Below are 19,293 nucleotides of genomic sequence, written 5' to 3'. Positions count from 1 at the left end.
GTCCTCCTATAATCCAAATAAAAAGTTCTCTCTCTTTCTTTCTTTCTCTCTTTCTTTCTATCTATCCCCACCCCTCCTCTCCTTCCTTGGCCTTGTAGGTGAGCTGCATGATTGGGCGTGCAGGTTGGAGAGGAGGAGGAGGAGGAAGAGGAGTAGAGGAGGGTGGGGTGAGGCTTTTGTAAATCACATGGTTCACATTTTCCAGATCTGTGAGACGCCATTTTAAAAAGGAAAGTTTGGGAATTTGTTGACCTGGGGAGGAGGTGCATGCAGGAGGAGGAGGAGGAGGAAGAGGAAGAGGAGGAGGAAGAAGAAAATAAGAAAAAAAGAGAAGGAGGGAAGGAAAAGAAGAAGGAGGAGGAGAAAAAAAGGAGAGAGAGAGAGGAGGGATTTACACAGAGAGAAGTTTGACACGAATGCACAACGGCAGACTGTGCTGGGAATATAATACACAAGCGTGCGGACCAGTGCGGGATAAGTGAAGCTGGGTTTGGCACGGCTGGACTTTGAAGTTTTTTTTTTTTTCAATTTTTTGGGGGGGATAATCATTAAAGCTCCGGAGCTGATCATTTCCCTCCACCACTGCAGTATCAGCAGCAGCAGCAGCAGGCAGCAGCTCATGCATGCATGCACCCCGCCTGCACGGACGGAGTTAGAGCTCCACTTACAGCGGGTCAGCCTGCACAGTGCACGCCGGGGCAGGGAGCCTCTCTGGCGGGGAACTCCAGCGCGGAGAGTCGGTGACAAACACGGAGCTTTTTTTTTCTGCTTTTTTTTTTTTGTCTCTGTTCTCCTGCTCCTCTCTTTCTATAGTTCAACCAAGGACTCCTGCATTTTTTATTTAACCTGATTCAAGCTTATTTTTTTTTTCATTTCTTGTCCTTTGACACTTAGTTTGGAGGTTTGTTTGGCTCGTTTTTTTTGGGGAACTTGGTGTCGTCGTGGAAGGATTTTAACTATCGGAATAATCAATACAATATATAATAACCCCCCCCATCTCGTCCTGTGTGAGGAGTATATGTGGCTGATAAAGAAGTAGCACCACCACCATGCCCGTCAGAAAGAAAGGTAAGCCGCTTTCACCTTTCACACATTCACCAAGTAGCACGCTCATAGCTGCAGGTGTTACGGTTTATCTGGTGACCGTGTTATCTGGTGACTCCACGAACAATTACTTCATGGTTTAATCACTTTCCATCCGTGTTTTTAATATCTAAAGTATCTCAACCATTTATGTGAAGTTCAATTGTGTTCAAGAGACTCGTTCACCTCTCGTAAGGTATCCTAAAATGTGAGAGAGTCACCAGATAACACGGTGACCAGTTAGAGCGTAACACCGGTTAGCCTGCTGGTGGCTCTGCGGGAGGAAACTCTAAACATACAGCCTGCAAACGGAGAAATAAAACACTTAAACAAACATGGACACACACTAACACGGGTATAACTCGACTGGGACAAAGCCCACACGGCGCATTTCGGCCTCACCTAGCCGTGCCGTGCCGTGCCAAGGCAGGGAAAGTGATTTAAAGTGAGAGGAGAGAGGGTATAGCCGGTTAGCCACTGCAGGTGTTACGGTTTAAGTGGTGACCGTGTTTCTTGGTGACTCTACTAACACTTACTTTATAGTTTAATCACGTTTCATCTGCATTTTTAATATCTAAAGAATCTCAACCATTTATGGGACTTCAGGTGTGTTCGGGAGACTCATTCACCTCTCGTGACGTATCCTAAAATGTGAGAGAGTCACCAGATAACACGGTGACCAGTTAGAGTGTAACGCTGCTGCTGCTGCTGCTAACCCAAGTTGTATATGGGGCACCTTGTCTGCAGACAACTAAAAATAAACTCTAATATTAATAAAATATTTACAGGCTGTCCGGCAGCTGCACTAAAGCAGGTTAACTGTAAAGATTTAAGAAACATTATTATTATTATTAGTACAAGCTGCTGCCTTTAATACACTTTTATTACTTTTTGTATAAGACATATAGTCATAAATTGTGTCAGTTGTGCCAAACAGTAAGTTAAAGGCAACCTAATTATACTCTGTAGGAAGTTATATCCTTTAAAGCTAAAGATAAATACTGCTGTAAAAATCCCCTCCACACATGTTTTAATATGTATATTAAATGTAAGAATTTAAACAGAAATTTACACCTATTCCCCTTTTTAAAAAGTATAATTACCTCCAGTTATATATCCTTTATCCTAGATACTGTTTTATATGTGTATAACATTTAGAATATCTATATCCAATACTTTTAGTCAATGAAAGGTATAATTACCTTATTTATTATCTACTTTTTCTCTGTCTCATTAATATGCAATAATCTATTAACATGCAAATATTGTAGATTTATAAAGTTTCCCTGTAATCCAATTATACTCTGTAGGAAGTTATATATCCTTTTAAAGCTGCAGCTAAATACTGCTGCACAGATTCCCTCCACACATGTTTTAATGTGTATATAATATTGAAAAACGTACAGACAAATTTATGTCTATTCCCCCTTAAAAAATGTATAATTACCTTATTAAATTCCTCATTAAAATGCGATAATCTATATATATGCAAATATTGTAGTTGTATTAAGTTTTCCTGTAATCCAGTTATACTCTGTAGGAAGTTATACATCCTTTAAAGTTGCACCTGGATACTGTTTTATATGTGTATAACATTTAAAAACTCTTTATCTAATAGTTTTAGTCAATGAAAGGTATAATTACCTTATTTAATTCCTTGAAATGTCATTTGGAAACTTCTAATTAAAATGCATACATCTATAAATATGCCAATATTGTAGATTTATAAAGTTTTCCTGTAATCTAATTATACTATGTAGGAATTTATATCCTTTAAAGCTGCAGCTAAAGCCTGCTTTAAAGATTCCCTCCACACATTTAAAAACCTTTAGTCAATAAAAAGTATAAGTACCTTTTTATTTAATTCCTTTAAATGACATCTACTACTTTCCTCTGAATATTGCAAATACTGTAGGCTTCTAAAGTTTTCCTCCTTTCAGTGTAAAGTCCATTTTCAGGCTTCAGGTTTCCACATCAACACTTTGTGTGAGTTGAATATTTGACCAGAGTTGGCTCCAAACTAGTTGTGATGTCACAAATCCTGCATGTAGGTACACGCCTGTTAAACTCAGCAAAGAGAAAACTTAACACTTTCAGCAGAAGAGCGTTAAAACAAACTCAAACATCTAAATGTAGGAAGAAGAAGAAGAGAAACACACTTCTGAGAGGAGGGGAACTTTAATAAGATGTTTAGAGGCTCTGTAACAGTCACCACAGCTCTCCTAAAATAGGTTTTAACTGGGAAAAAATATAGTTTATATAGTTTTGTCATTAGTAAACTTATAGGCTTTTAATCTTATTTAAAAACATAGATTCATACATTGTCTGATAGATGATTGTCGTGGCCAAAATAATTGTGATAAACAACATGATCCCGAATAATCATCAAAATGTGCTTAAAAGTCTTAAAACATGATGAGAAACAAATATTTGTATTGCATCACAGATGGGACGCATTGTGGCCGCCAACATGTTTGTTTGAATCCGACAGCTAATGATTCAAGATTAAAAAAAAACTTTATTGTCCGACACATCGTGACAGGGCTCAAAACTAGCTGTCGGATTCAGACAAACATGTTGGCGGCGTGGGACTTCTTCGGAGTAAATGAAACAGATAAAACACGAGCTGTTTGCAATCTATTGGAGCTTTTCCTCTACACAGTTCCAGCTCGACTCAACTTGACTCGGTTTTCTTGCCGTCTCCTTCAGGGATAGTACCTGGTACCTGGTACTTTTTTAGTATCTGCTCTGCCGAGGTTCAGAGCGAGCCGAGCCGATACTAAAATGTGACGTCATCAGACTGCCGGCAGCTGATTGGTCAGAGAGTCACTGGAAGAGTCATGAGCCGTCCCACACAAGAATCAAACCCGGCATGTTTAAATACCAACAACAGCGTTACAGAGATTGGTTTCTCTTCTCTTGCTTTGTGTGAGACAGAAAGCCTCATACAGCAGCAAGTACACCATCGCCTCCATGTCCTCCATTGTTTATGTGTTTTGTGTTGCGTATAAAACGACTATGACGAATGTTGCTATGACGACCCCGCTCACGTTGAGGCGGTACTTTTTTGTAATGGAAAAGGTTCCTGGTACCGTGTCGAGCCGAGTAGAGCTAGAACTGTATAGTGGAAAAGGTCCATGTGCAACGGGAGCATCTGCAAAAAGTTTCAACACGACAATGACGACATTGATCGGATCGGCGAATTAAGACATTACAGCCGATCTCACAGATTGCATAAAAATGCTAAATATCGCCCGATCCGATCAGTGGAAAGCTTAAACAATAACATGTTTTAACGCTGATTTTAGATTTTAGATCAGCTGCAATAAAACATGTTTGTATATTGTGGGTCACATGAGGAAAAGTCCAGCTAAAAGAAATGTGTTCATGGTGTTTTTACAGCTCTAAAAACTTGGTCCTGAACTAAGGCTGGGCAATTAATCGAAACCAACATTTAGAAACTCTAATGGACTTAATCTTGCTCATGTCAATTAATGGTGGTGTTCACTGTTGCCATGACAGCAGAGGTTGCATCTCTTTAATGATCATTTGAACCCAAACCATGATCTTTACATAATTCTAATCAAGTTAAACTAGACATTAACCACAGCGTCACACCTTAAAACAGGAGGATCAAACTCATCTTTATTCAAGGGCCACAAACAGAACAATATGATCTGATGAGGGCCGGTCCATTAAAAGGAGGGAGGGAAGGAAGAGAAGACAGGAAGAAAAGATGCAAGGAAATAAGGAAGGAAGGAAGGGAAGACAGGAAAGAAAGAAAGACAGAAAGGAAGGAAAGAAAGGACAGATGGATGGAAGGAAATATGGAAGGAAAACAAGGCAGGAAGTAAAGTGGGCCAAATTGGACTCCTCGACGGGCCGTTTCTGGCCCACGGGCCTCATGTTTGACCCCCCTGCCTTAAAACATCATTATCTTCACTCCCTAAAGATCCTCATGTGTGAGGGCAGCAGTGAAAATACATAATCATTCATCAAGGGAGGAGATAATCGTTCATTAATCGTAATCGAGGTTAAAAGTTCAATTAATCGTGATTTAGAGCCCTACCCTGAACAGCATGTAAGTGTTAATTTAAACTCTTGATATCTGTACACATGCTGCAGCTCAGTGTTTCAGCGCTGACGGATCACTGCTGCAGGAAAGCGGCTGCTGGTTCAGATTCAGGCTCGTCTGCTGCCATCACGTCTCAGATCAGTTTTCAGCAGTCGTTGGTAGCCGAGGTCTTTTTAAAATGAACCAGCAGCAGTGATTTCTCTCTGCTTTATAAACCCTGACTCACCTCTGCTGCCTCCTGTCCTCCCAGACGCACAGCGGGCCCTGCTGCTCCTCGAGGAATACCGGGCCAAACTGAACCACGCTGAGGACCGGCAGCTCCGACACTCCATCCAGAGGGTCATCGACATCTTCCAGAGCAACCTCTTCCAGGCTCTCATAGGTAAGACCCTCCCAAAAAAACAGTGAACACACATCCTGAAGAAACTGTCACAGACTTCACAATAATCTCTGTGAGCTGAATTACAATATAAACTAGAATATAATCGTTTTTCGTCTTCATCAGTTGGATGTTTTTTTTTAAATTTGCAGGATGATGTTTATGGGTCAGTGAGGTGTTTTACTGTCCATGTGGTTTAGTTTAAATTTAAAGGGTTAAAATGTTAAAATAAACACATGAATAAATTGCACACATTCTTTTTTTGTGGACCCAGCATCAAATTTCTGCTTTTAATCCATTTAGAGAGAATATATTAGAGGATTATGGCAAAAATGTCCAGTATTCAGCTTACACTAGTGTGATGTGGAAACTTGAAGACTAGATACTGCCAGATTTCCAGATTTATAGATTGTGGATTTTTAGATGAGGGAGAAGCAGAAGGAGAAGTAGGTGATGTTTTTGTAATTGAACCTTTTTTTTGTGGAAAATCCAAATCCGATACTCATGATTAGTAAAAGCAGAAGATTTAAATGTTAAACAGGATGTCTGGAGGAGTTATGAGCTGTTGTATCAGATGACCTCAGAATCTCTGACTTATATCAGAACATAAAATTAAGTTTATTTATACGAAATGACAGCAAAATTTTAGATAAACAACAAAATAATAACTGTTAAATGTTCGAAAATGGTGTGTAGCAGCTGATAACGTAATAAAATCCTGAACCAATAATGTAATAAGTTGAACAATATGAACTGTGTTAACTAAACAAAGTTAGATCACTGATCTAATCAATGTGTGCTAGGAAGTTAGGATAATGTAATAACCTATTTCGTTATCGGCTTATTACATTAAAAAGCAGGCAAAATTACTGTATTAAGCTAGCAGCCGTTATTACGTTAGCAGTTGTTGTTACATTACTGGTTGTTATTACGTTAGCATCCGTCAGTCAGTAAGTGGTTGTTATTACGTTATCGGCCGTTATCAGTTTGGCAGTTGTTGTTACGTTACTGGTTGTTATTACGTTAGCATCCGTTATTACGTTGTCAACCGTTATTACGTTATCAGCCGTTATTACGTTATCAGCCGTTATTACGTTGTCAACCGTTATTACGTTATCGGTCGTTATTACGTTAGCGGTTGTTATTATGTTATTGGTTGTTATTACGTTATCAGCCGCTATTATGTTATCGGACATTATTACGTTATCAGCTGTTATTACGTTATCGACCGTTATTACGTTAGCGGTTGTTATTATGTTATTGGTTGTTATTACGTTATCATCGTTATTACGTTATTAGCCGTTATTACGATATCAACCGTTATTAGGTTAGCGGTTGTTATTATGTTATTGGTTGTTATTACGTTATCATCGTTATTACGTTATTAGCCGTTATTACGTTATCAACCGTTATTACGTTAGCGGTTGTTATTATGTTATTGGTTGTTATTACGTTATCATCGTTATTACGTTATCAGCTGTTATTACGTTATCAACCGTTATTACGTTAGCGGTTGTTATTATGTTATGGGTTGTTATTACGTTATCATCGTTATTACGTTATTAGCCGTTATTACGTTATCAACCGTTATTACGTTAGCGGTTGTTATTACGTTAGCGGTTGTTATTATGTTATTGGTTGTTATTACGTTATGACCTGTTATTATGCTATCGGTTGTTATTACGTTAGCGGCTGCTACAGGGTGAAAGGACTCATCCCTTATTTTTAAAACTTTAACAATCAAATCAAAGCCAGAAAAAGAGAATAAAGAAACATTTTTATATGAAAGAAAATACACAGTTTAAAGACGATGAGAACAAGAGCTTGGCCGATAAATTACTTGAAGTATAGAAACGTCAGAGATACAGTTTGTTTTAAAGGCAAAAGTCAGAAAACAGTAGAGGTATGACAGCGTTTATTAAAGGACACAAAGTTAACTTTCCTCTGACACATTAATAAGAGCCGATAACACCCGAGCGTCCAGGATCAGCTGCGTTCACATGCGACAGAAACCGCAGATTTTTTAATCTTATTTTTATTCGTTAGTGAAAGTCAGCTATCACATGACCTCACTGAACTCTCTGACCGGCATCACGGCCGTCAGCAGCCACCCGCGTGTTTGTTTGTCCCGTGTGAGCCGTCGCAGCGTGGCGTGAGGTCGTAAAGTGTGTCGGTAAGACGGTGCGACGGAGCTCAAGGCGGCAACATCTGGCAGAGAAAGAGAAGAATAAACTGATGATGAGGAGAAGAGAAAACAGCAGAGGTTAGAGCCAGTACAGCAGACACATTGATATGAACGATTAATCTGATTGTTTCTGATGATTTAGCTGATTCAGACATTATATTATTATGCTTGTGTTTTAACATTTAACATTTTAGTTTCTTCTGTTCAACAAGAAAGTCACGTTTATGGATTACTGATGTTTTATTGTGTCCATGTGGTTTATTTTAAATTTAAAGGGTTAAAATGTGAAAATAAACGTATGAATAACTTGCACACATTCTTTTTTTGTGGACCCAGCATCAAATTTCTGCTTTTAATCCATTTAGAGAGAATATATTAGAGGATTATGGCAAAAATGTCTAAGTGGTGTAACCATAAAAACTTTGTACCAAATAATTCAACTTGCTTAAAAACAGTAAATTGTCAATAAAACACCATATCAACTAGTTTGGCATGATCTTACATTATAACTTTTATATTAAATAATTTTTTTTTATATGTTATTTATCATTCTTTTGTGGTTACACCATTTGACATTTTCAGGAGCATTCAGTCTTACTTTTGGTAAAAAAATGGTGCAAATGTAATTTCAAGTGATATAAAACCAACAAAAATACTAAATGTACATTTTAACAAACATGATGCTGCTTTTAAATTATTATTATTATATTATATTATTAAATTTAACTGATTTATGAATTCATCATCTTACCAACACTTATTTATCACTGATCCTTATATTTCTCAGGGTAAACTTTGATGATAATGTTTCAATCAACAGAAATTGAATCGCCAATTATTTTGATAACCGATTGATCGTTTTAAGTAATTTGTTTTAAAAGAAGAAATGTTTAAAATTCTCTGATTCCAGCTTCTTAAATATGAAACTGAATATCTTTGAGTTGTAAACATTTGTTGATGTAATTTTGAGGACGATTTTCTGACATTTTAAAGACCGACCTGCTAATGAAGTAATCCAGAAAGTCATGGACAGATGATTTGATTAAGAGAAGTAATCATTAGTTGCAGCTCTAGCTTGTGTGTGTGTTGAGAAACAGATCGTGTGGAGTATCTTTGTCTCTTTTACACTATTATTAAATGAGGTTAAAGATGAACCGGTTATTTAACCTGGAAGCTGTGTGAGTCTCGGCTCGTGTAATTAGATATGAAACAGGAGGAAGTCGGCAGGTTCCCAGCAGTCAGCGTCGTTGTCGTGGGTTTTTTGGGGGTTTTTGGGGACCGGAGCGAGCCAAGACGGTGCTGCAGGGTTAACGGACGACAAGCAGCAGGAATGTGGTCTGGTCTGTTTGAACTTCCCAGGACTGACTGGCACAGTGTCAGAAGTCTGTCTGTTAAAAGTGAAACCTGGCAGTCGACTCTCCGTTGGTTTGTTGGCAGACGATTAAACTGAAACTCTTCTGAAAATTGATTATTTTGCAAGCAGAAATGTTAAAAAAAGCAGATTGGAGACGTCAATGTGTGAAGCTGGGATCTGTGAAATAATACCTGCATTGGGAGCTGAGATCTGTGAAATAATACCTGCATTGGGAGCTGAGATCTGTGAAATAATGCCTGCATTGGGAGCTGAGATCTGTGAAATAATACCTGCATTGGGAGCTGAGATCTATGAAATAATACCTGCATTGGAAGCTGCAGTGTATCAACTGTTTTCTGCTAGTAGACTTAATTACTCATCTTTTGTGCGTTAAATCTAGGATTTATAATTATGGTGTGTGTGTGACCCACATGCTGATTTTGAGCATTTTGTATTTAATAAATATTAATAATTTTAAGACTTACATAATGCATTTGTGTAAAAATCATTTAGATGTAGAGGAGTGGTGTCTCCTATTCACATGATGGGTATCAGTATCACTTTAAGGGTTCTTGGATTTTCATTTTTTAAACAATACCCAGCCCCAATGACTCTTCATTAAAAGAGTTCATACATTTTCCTTCACTTGCAATTTTCCAGCAAAAACATTGCAGGTTGTAACACAGTTTTCGAGAAAAGCTTCTGCAAAATCACTCATCAATCATTTTTGACTGCAGTAATAACAAAAAACTGGTGGAGAGCCTGACGTAGCTGCTCTCACATCCTTCATATTGATCTCTGATACTGACCTTAAATGGTTTCCTGTGTGAAGCATAGAAGTCTGCAGTCTGAAACTGCAGAAGTCTGAAACTGCATTTATGACCCAACATAATCACTCAGTCTGCCATGTGTCAGTTATTGCTTTTTTCTAATCAGGGTTAAATGTCTGTCAGATTTAACTTTAAGGTTTCAGCAGACTCAATTTTTAAAGCAGATGACAGTGACTGCTCTATTCCTTTAGTTTCCTCCTGTTTCTGTTCAGCCTGCAAACATCCAGTGAAGGTTTTTTTTGCTCTCAGCATCTTCATCACTAATAGATGAGTGGAGATCATCAGTGCGAACACAGTGGCCTGGTTCTCTTCGTCCTCATCTGTTTGTTTCCTCTCTGCTGCGAGAAGTCACATCAAACCCATATGAAAACTAAAAACACAACAAAAATACATTTAAAAACAATTGGAAATGAAAACATGCAATACCTCAATTAAATGTTAAGTCTATAAAATGTTTGAAATGTAGAAAAATGCAAAAGTGACGTCTTAAAATTCCTTGTTTTATTCTCCTGTAAGATGAAGAAAAGCAGCAAATTCTCATGTTTCAGGAGCAGAAACCAACACAACACGCCTGTTACTCTGTTACTCTGTTACTCTACACGCCTGTTACTCTGTTACTCTACACGTCTGTTACTCTACACGTCTGTTACTCTACACGCCTGTTACTCTGTTACTCTACACGTCTGTTACTCTACACGTCTGTTACTCTACACGCCTGTTACTCTGTTACTCTACCCGCCTGTTACTCTGTTACTCTACACGTCTGTTACTCTACACGTCTGTTACTCTACACGCCTGTTACTCTGTTACTCTACACGTCTGTTACTCTGTTACTCTACACGCCTGTTACTCTACACGTCTGTTACTCTACACGCCTGTTACTCTGTTACTCTACCCGCCTGTTACTCTGTTACTCTACACGCCTGTTACTCTACACGCCTGTTACTCTGTTACTCTACACGTCTGTTAATCTGTTACTCTACACGCCTGTTACTCTGTTACTCTACCCGCCTGTTACTCTGTTACTCTACACGTCTGTTACTCTACACGCCTGTTACTCTGTTACTCTACACGTCTGTTAATCTGTTACTCTACACGCCTGTTACTCTGTTACTCTACACGCCTGTTACTCTGTTACTCTACAGTCCGTTACTCTGTTACTCTACACGTCCGTTACTCTGTTACTCTACACGTCTGTTACTCTACACGCCTGTTACTCTGTTACTCTACACGTCTGTTACTCTAAACGCCTGTTACTCTACACGCCTGTTACTCTGTTACTCTACACGCCTGTTACTCTGTTACTCTACACGCCTGTTACTCTACACGCCTGTTACTCTGTTACACTACACGTCTGTTACTCTGTTACTCTACACGCCTGTTTCTCTGTTACACTACACGTCTGTTACTCTGTTACTCTACACGTCCGTTACTCTACACGCCTGTTACTCTACACGCCTGTTACTCTGTTACACTACACGTCTGTTACTCTGTTACTCTACACGCCTGTTTCTCTGTTACTCTACACGCCTGTTTCTCTGTTACACTACACGTCTGTTACTCTGTTACACTACACGTCTGTTACTCTGTTACTCTACACGCCTGTTTCTCTGTTACTCTACACGTCTGTTACTCTACACGCCTGTTACTCTGTTACTCTACACGTCTGTTACTCTACACGTCTGTTACTCTACACGTCTGTTACTCTGTTACTCTACACGCCTGTTACTCTGTTACTCTACACGCCTGTTACTCTGTTACTCTACACGTCTGTTACTCTGTTACTCTACACGTCTGTTACTCTGTTACTCTACACGTCTGTTACTCTGTTACTCTACACCTCTGTTACTCTGTACGCCTGTTACTCTACGCGTCTGTTACTCTGTTACTCTACACGCCTGTTACTCTACACGCCTGTTACTCTGTTACTCTACACGCCTGTTACTCTGTTACTCTACACGCCTGTTACTCTGTTACTCTGCACACCTGTTACTCTACACGCCTGTTACTCTGTTACTCTACACGTCTGTTACTCTACACGCCTGTTACTCTGTTACTCTACACGTCTGTTACTCTACACGCCTGTTACTCTACACGCCTGTTACTCTGTTACTCTACACACCTGTTACTCTACACGCCTGTTACTCTGTTACTCTACACGTCTGTTACTCTACACGTCTGTTACTCTACACGCCTGTTACTCTGTTACTCTACAGTCTGTTACTCTACACGTCTGTTACTCTACACGCCTGTTACTCTGTTACTCGACACGCCTGTTACTCTACACGCCTGTTACTCTACACGTCTGTTACTCGACACGCCTGTTACTCTGTTACTCGACACGCCTGTTACTCTACACGTCTGTTACTCAACACATCTGTTACTCGACACGCCTCTTACTCTACACGCCTGTTACTCTGTTACTCGACACGCCCGTTACTCTACACGCCCGTTACTCTACACGTCTGTTACTCTGTTACTCTACACGTCTGTTACTCTGTTACTCTACACGTCTGTTACTCTACACGTCTGTTACTCTAAAACGCCCGTTACTCTACACGTCTGTTACTCTGTTACTCTACACGTCTGTTACTCTGTTACTCTACACGCCTGTTACTCTGTTACTCTACACGCCTGTTACTCTGTTACTCTACACGCCTGTTACTCTACACGCCTGTTACTCTGTTACTCTACACGCCTGTTACTCTGTTACTCTACAATCCTGTTACTCTACACGCCTGTTACTCTGTTACTCTACACGTCTGTTACTCTGTTACTCTACACGTCTGTTACTCTGTTACTCTACACGTCTGTTACTCTACATGTCTGTTACTCTGTTACTCTACACGTCTGTTACTCTGTTACTCTACAATCCTTTTACTCTACACGTCTGTTACTCTACACGTCTGTTACTCTACATGTCTGTTACTCTGTTACTCTACACGTCTGTTACTCTGTTACTCTACACGTCTGTTACTCTGTTACTCTACACGCCTGTTACTCTACACGTCTGTTACTCTACACGTCTTTTACTCTGTTACTCTACACGTCTGTTACTCTACAATCCTTTTACTCTACACGTCTGTTACTCTACACGTCTTTTACTCTGTTACTCTACACGCCTGTTACTCTACACGTCTGTTACTCTACACGTCTGTTACTCTACACGCATGTTACTCTGTTACTCTACACGTCTGTTACTCTGTTACTCTACACGTCTGTTACTCTACACGTCTGTTACTCTGTTACTCTACACGCCTGTTACTCTACAATCCTGTTACTCTACACGTCTGTTACTCTACACGTCTTTTACTCTGTTACTCTACACGTCTGTTACTCTGTTACTCTACACGCCCGTTACTCTACAATCCTGTTACTCTACACGTCTTTTACTCTGTTACTCTACACGCCCGTTACTCTACACGTCTGTTACTCTACACGCCTGTTACTCTACAATCCTGTTACTCTACACGTCTGTTACTCTACACGTCTTTTACTCTGTTACTCTACACGCCTGTTACTCTACACGTCTGTTACTCTACACGCATGTTACTCTGTTACTCTACACGTCTGTTACTCTGTTACTCTACACGTCTGTTACTGTGTTACTCTACACGTCTGTTACTCTACACGTCTGTTACTCTGTTACTCTACACGCCTGTTACTCTACACGTCTTTTACTCTGTTACTCTACACGTCTGTTACTCTGTTACTCTACACGTCTGTTACTCTACACGTCTGTTACTCTGTTACTCTACAATCCTGTTACTCTACACGTCTGTTACTCTACACGCCTGTTACTCTACAATCCTGTTACTCTACACGTCTGTTACTCTGTTACTATACAATCCTGTTACTCTACACGTCTGTTACTCTACACGTCTGTTACTCTGTTACTCTACACGCCCGTTACTCTACACGCCTGTTACTCTACAATCCTGTTACTCTACACGTCTGTTACTCTGTTACTCTACACGTCTGTTACTCTACACGTCTGTTACTCTGTTACTCTACACGTCTGTTACTCTGTTACTCTACACGTCTGTTACTCTACACGTCTGTTACTCTGTTACTCTACACGCCTGTTACTCTGTTACTCTACAATCCTGTTACTCTACACGTCTGTTACTCTGTTACTCTACACGTCTGTTACTCTGTTACTCTACACGTCTGTTACTCTGTTACTCTACACGTCTGTTACTCTACACGTCTGTTACTCTGTTACTCTACACGTCTGTTACTCTGTTACTCTACAATCCTTTTACTCTACACGTCTGTTACTCTACACGTCTGTTACTCTACATGTCTGTTACTCTGTTACTCTACACGTCTGTTACTCTACAATCCTGTTACTCTACACGTCTGTTACTCTACACGTCTTTTACTCTGTTACTCTACACGCCTGTTACTCTACAATCCTGTTACTCTACACGTCTGTTACTCTACACGTCTTTTACTCTGTTACTCTACACGTCTTTTACTCTGTTACTCTACACGCCTGTTACTCTACACGTCTGTTACTCTACACGCCTGTTACTCTACAATCCTGTTACTCTACACGTCTGTTACTCTACACGTCTTTTACTCTGTTACTCTACACGCCTGTTACTCTACACGTCTGTTACTCTACACGCATGTTACTCTGTTACTCTACACGTCTGTTACTCTGTTACTCTACACGTCTGTTACTCTGTTACTCTACACGTCTGTTACTCTACACGTCTTTTACTCTGTTACTCTACACGTCTGTTACTCTGTTACTCTACACGCCTGTTACTCTACACGCCTGTTACTCTGTTACTCTACACGTCTGTTACTCTGTTACTCTACAATCCTGTTACTCTACACGTCTGTTACTCTACACGTCTGTTACTCTGTTACTCTACACGCCCGTTACTCTACACGCCTGTTACTCTACAATCCTGTTACTCTACACGTCTGTTACTCTGTTACTCTACACGCCTGTTACTCTACAATCCTGTTACTCTACACGTCTTTTACTCTGTTACTCTACACGTCTGTTACTCTACACGCCCGTTACTCTACAATCATGTTACTCTACACGTCTTTTACTCTGTTACTCTACACGTCTGTTACTCTGTTACTCTACACGCCTGTTACTCTGTTACTCTACACGTCTGTTACTCTGTTACTCTACACGTCTGTTACTCTGTTACTCTACACTACACGTCTGTTACTCTGTTACTCTACACGTCTGTTACTCTGTTACTCTACACGTCTGTTACTCTACACGTCTGTTACTCTGTTACTCTACACGTCTGTTACTCTACACGTCTGTTACTCTGTTACTCTACACCAGGTGGGGAGTTCTGGTCCTCTGAAATGAGGCCAACGCGGAAGTTACTTTAAGCTGCATTCTATCAAAAGGCCACCAGGGGACGACCGTTTTGGTGTCAAAAGGACTTCCATCTCTATACAAGTCAATGGAGAATTCACCATCTTCTCACTTGATTTCTAACCTCAGTAAACGTTTTCAAAATGTGTTTATGGTCTCAATCGCTAGTTTAAAGCCTTCTTCAATGCAGTATGATGTTCATTTGGGACATTTTGGCCTCCCTGATTTTATATGTGACGATAAAGCAGGGTATGCATTAGGGCGTGGCTACGTGGTGATTGACAGGTTGATTGGTTCACAGGTTCAGGAGGGCGCCTCATGCTCCTCCTGATGCCCATATAAGTAGAATCCCTGTTTTTATTTTTCCCAGCATGCACCTGAAATGTTCAAGATGGCGCTGCTCAGATCCGATACTATTGGCCTCCGAGAAGCAGTCCACAAACCAATGGGTGACGTCACGGATGTTACGTCCATGTCTTATATACAGTCTATGCTCTACACGCCTGTTACACCGGATAAAAGAATGATGGGTATCTAATGAAGTACTCAGCTGGTATCAGAATCACTTTAATGGCACTTGGATCGGTGCTAATAAACACAGTGTGTTTATATAAACTATGGAGTCTATTACTGCTATTCCTTGCAGCTGTTACAGTAACATTTATAAAATAATTATGAACTTCAACAGAACTTGAGTTTAACCGCATTTGCAGGATTATTTGAAGTGATTTCAAATTCACACCTCATCCAAACACACAAGAGACGTGATCAAAAGGTTAAATGCTAATTTCCGCAGCTTGTCGTCCATCTTTTATCTGCAGATCTGAACAGGAAAAGAGGAAACACCTGGTCCATTCACTGTCTCATCTCTATTATCACCTCAGCGCCGACGGTGAAAGTTCACTTCTGGTTTTACTGCTCATGTTGCAGCGCTTAGGCTCTTTTTAAATGGCGTGTTTTTATTTTAGATATTATAGTCTATGGATGAAGCAGCATAAATCATTACGAGGGTGATACATTTCTCTCTCTCCACCGGGGATAAAAATAATTCAGCAGAGGCAGGGATATGTAGACCAGCGGGGGGGGGGGGGGGATATGTAGACCAGCGGGGGGGGATCCCCACCGTCAGACTAACGTTAGCAGAGCAGCAGAAAGAGAGTAATGTGATATAACATGCCATCATCAGGATATTTGTGTTTCCAGGTGTTTATAGGAAGGATAAAGGTTGATCTGATGATGTCATTGAGTCAAGGCTCTGATGTCCTTTTAAAAATAAATGAATAAATTAAAACTGTCCCATCTTGAGATTGGTGATGTTTGTAGGAGTGTGATGATAATTATGTGAAGGAGTCTTTGAACAACATTAATTATCATTTTAATCAGGTTGAAGTGATTTTATATAAAGTTGAGCCAGGATTAAAATGGTCACGCTAAAGCGTCAGTGACAAATACGTGTTGGTAAGATTCATAAATGTGTTAAAACTAGTTTTTAAAGCAGCATCAGGTTTGTTAAAATGTACATTTAGTATTTTTGTTGGTTTTATATAATTTGAAATGACATTTGCACCATTTTTTTTTACCAAAAGTAAGACTGAATGCTCCTGAAAATGTCAAATGGTGTAACCACAAAATAATGATACATATTACATATGTTATCCAACTAGAAAGAAAGAAAGATAAACAAGGGAGTAGAGAAAGAAAGGAGGAAGAGAAGAAAGCAAAAGAAGGAAAGAAACAAAAAAGAAAGATAGAGGAAGAAGAGAAAGAAGGAAAGAAAGAAATGAGGAAAGAGAGGAGGAATAAGTGAAAGAAAACACGAAGTTAGAGGAGAGAAAGATGAACAAGGAAGAGGGAAGAGAGAAAGAAGTAAAGCAGTCAGGTTCCTGGTCTCCATGGTAACCCAGAGTAAATGTAATATTTAGAACAATTGTATTCCATTACCTTTATTTAATATAAAGTTATAATGTAAGATCATGCCAAACTAGTTGATATGGTGTTTTATTGACAATTTACTGTTTTTAAGCAAGTTGAATTATTTGGTACAAAGTTTTTATGGTTACACCACTTAGACATTTTTGCCATAATCCTCTAATATATTCTCTCTAAATGGATTAAAAGCAGAAATTTGATGCTGGGTCCACAAAAAAAGAATGTGTGAAGTTATTCATACGTTTATTTTCACATTTTAACATCTTTAACCCTCCTGGTGTCCTCGAGTCAAGGAAGGAAGGGAGGAAAAGAGGAAGGAAGTAAGGAGATAAGGAAGGGAGGGAGGAAGGAAGGAAGGAAGGAAAGGGGTAAGGAGGGAGGGAGGATGGAAAGGAGGAAGGAAGAAAGGAAAGGAGGAAAAGGAAGGAAGTAAGGAGATAAGGAAGGGAGGGAGGGAGGAAGGAAGGAAGGAAGGAAAGGGGTAAGGAGGGAGGGAGGATGGAAAGGAGGAAGGAAGAAAGGAAAGGAGGAAAAGGAAGGAAGTAAGGAGATAAGGAAGGGAGGGAGGAAGGAAGGAAGGAAGGAAAGGGGTAAGGAGGGAGGGAGGATGGAAAGGAAGAAAGGAAAGGAGGAAAAGAGGAAGGAGAGAAGGAAGGAGAGGAGTAAGGAGGGAGGGAGGGAGAGAGGAAGGAAAGAAGGAAGGAAGGAAGGGAGGAAGGAAGGAAAGAAAGGAGGAGGGAGGGAGGGAGAGAGGAAGGAAGGAAAGAAGGAAGGAAGGGAGGAAGGAAGGAAAGAAAGGAGTAAGGAGGGAGGGAGAGAGGAAGGAAAGGAGGAAGGAAGGAAGTGAGGAAAGAAGTATGGAAGGAGGAGGGAGCAAAGAAAGAGGGAAGGAGGGGAAGAACGAAGGGAAAATTAAAGACAGAGGGAGGAAGGAAGGAAAGAAAGAAGGACGCAGGAGGATGACATGAAGGTCAAAAGCAGAAATTTGATGCTGGGTCCACAAAAAAAGAATGTGTGAAGTTATTCATACGTTTATTTTCACATTTTAACATCTTTAACCCTCCTGTTGTCCTCGAGTCAAGGAAGGAAGGGAGGAAAAGAGGAAGGAAGTAAGGAGATAAGGAAGGGAGGGAGGAAGGAAGGAAGGAAGGAAAGGGGTAAGGAGGGAGGGAGGATGGAAAGGAGGAAGGAAGAAAGGAAAGGAGGAAAAGGAAGGAAGTAAGGAGATAAGGAAGGGAGGGAGGAAGGAAGGAAGGAAAGGGGTAAGGAGGGAGGGAGGATGGAAAGGAAGAAAGGAAAGGAGGAAAAGAGGAAGGAGAGAAGGAAGGAGAGGAGTAAGGAGGGAGGGAGGGAGAGAGGAAGGAAAGAAGGAAGGAAGGGAGGAAGGAAGGAAAGAAAGGAGTAAGGAGGGAGGGAGAGAGGAAGGAAAGGAGGAAGGAAGGAAGTGAGGAAAGAAGTATGGAAGGAGGAGGGAGCAAAGAAAGAGGGAAGGAGGGGAAGAACGAAGGGAAAATTAAAGACAGAGGGAGGAAGGGAGGAAAGAAAGAAGGACGCAGGAGGATGACATGAAGGTCAAAAGCAGAAATTTGATGCTGGGTCCACAAAAAAAGAACGTGTGAAGTTATTCATACGTTTATTTTCATATTTTAACCCTTTAAATTTAGACTAAACCACATGGACACAGATATAAACCTCATACATATATGAATATGCTAAATGTGGGAACAGTATAAAATGAAACAACATAAAAACCAAGTCCTCATTCATGCTTCCTGTTATTTGCTGCTGCAGCTTTGACTTTGTTGGTCTGAACTTTTACAATTAAATCAAACTATGTTAAAAAAAATCATGTTTTTGACTGTAAATCACTTTGAATGCAGCTCAGCGTCTCTTAGATTCTGCACATATTCATATTATAGAAACTCTTGATGAAGCTGATGATTAAACTCTGCAGTAGGTTTTATTCACAGAGTGTTAACAGTTATACTCGGCTGTTACAGGGGTGCATGTGGGGTTTTATTTGGGGGGGGGGGGGGGTGATTGGTATTATTGATGCAGCAGGATGATTGACAGCTGTATCGGCACATCTGTATTTCTACTAA

At 40.1% G+C, this 19,293-nt stretch overlaps 1 protein-coding gene across 1 annotated transcript in view; it reads left to right on the top strand.

Moving 5' to 3' along the window:
- Nucleotides 1-318: 318 nt before the first annotated feature.
- Nucleotides 319-19,293, top strand: part of LOC133991099 (disks large homolog 1-like) — a 132,334-nt gene continuing 113,359 nt past the window's right edge. Inside the window, 2 exon segments of the mRNA XM_062429570.1 lie at nucleotides 319-1,068; nucleotides 5,409-5,540. Of these exon segments, the coding sequence (XP_062285554.1) occupies nucleotides 1,050-1,068; nucleotides 5,409-5,540 (151 nt within the window). The 5' untranslated portion in view covers nucleotides 319-1,049.

This window comes from Scomber scombrus, chromosome 11 (genome assembly GCF_963691925.1).
Source record: "Scomber scombrus chromosome 11, fScoSco1.1, whole genome shotgun sequence".
In the NCBI taxonomy this organism is placed as follows: Eukaryota; Metazoa; Chordata; class Actinopteri; order Scombriformes; family Scombridae; genus Scomber; species Scomber scombrus.
The sequence above is the reverse complement of the archived record's forward strand: the minus strand, read 5'-3'. Positions and strand labels throughout refer to the sequence as shown.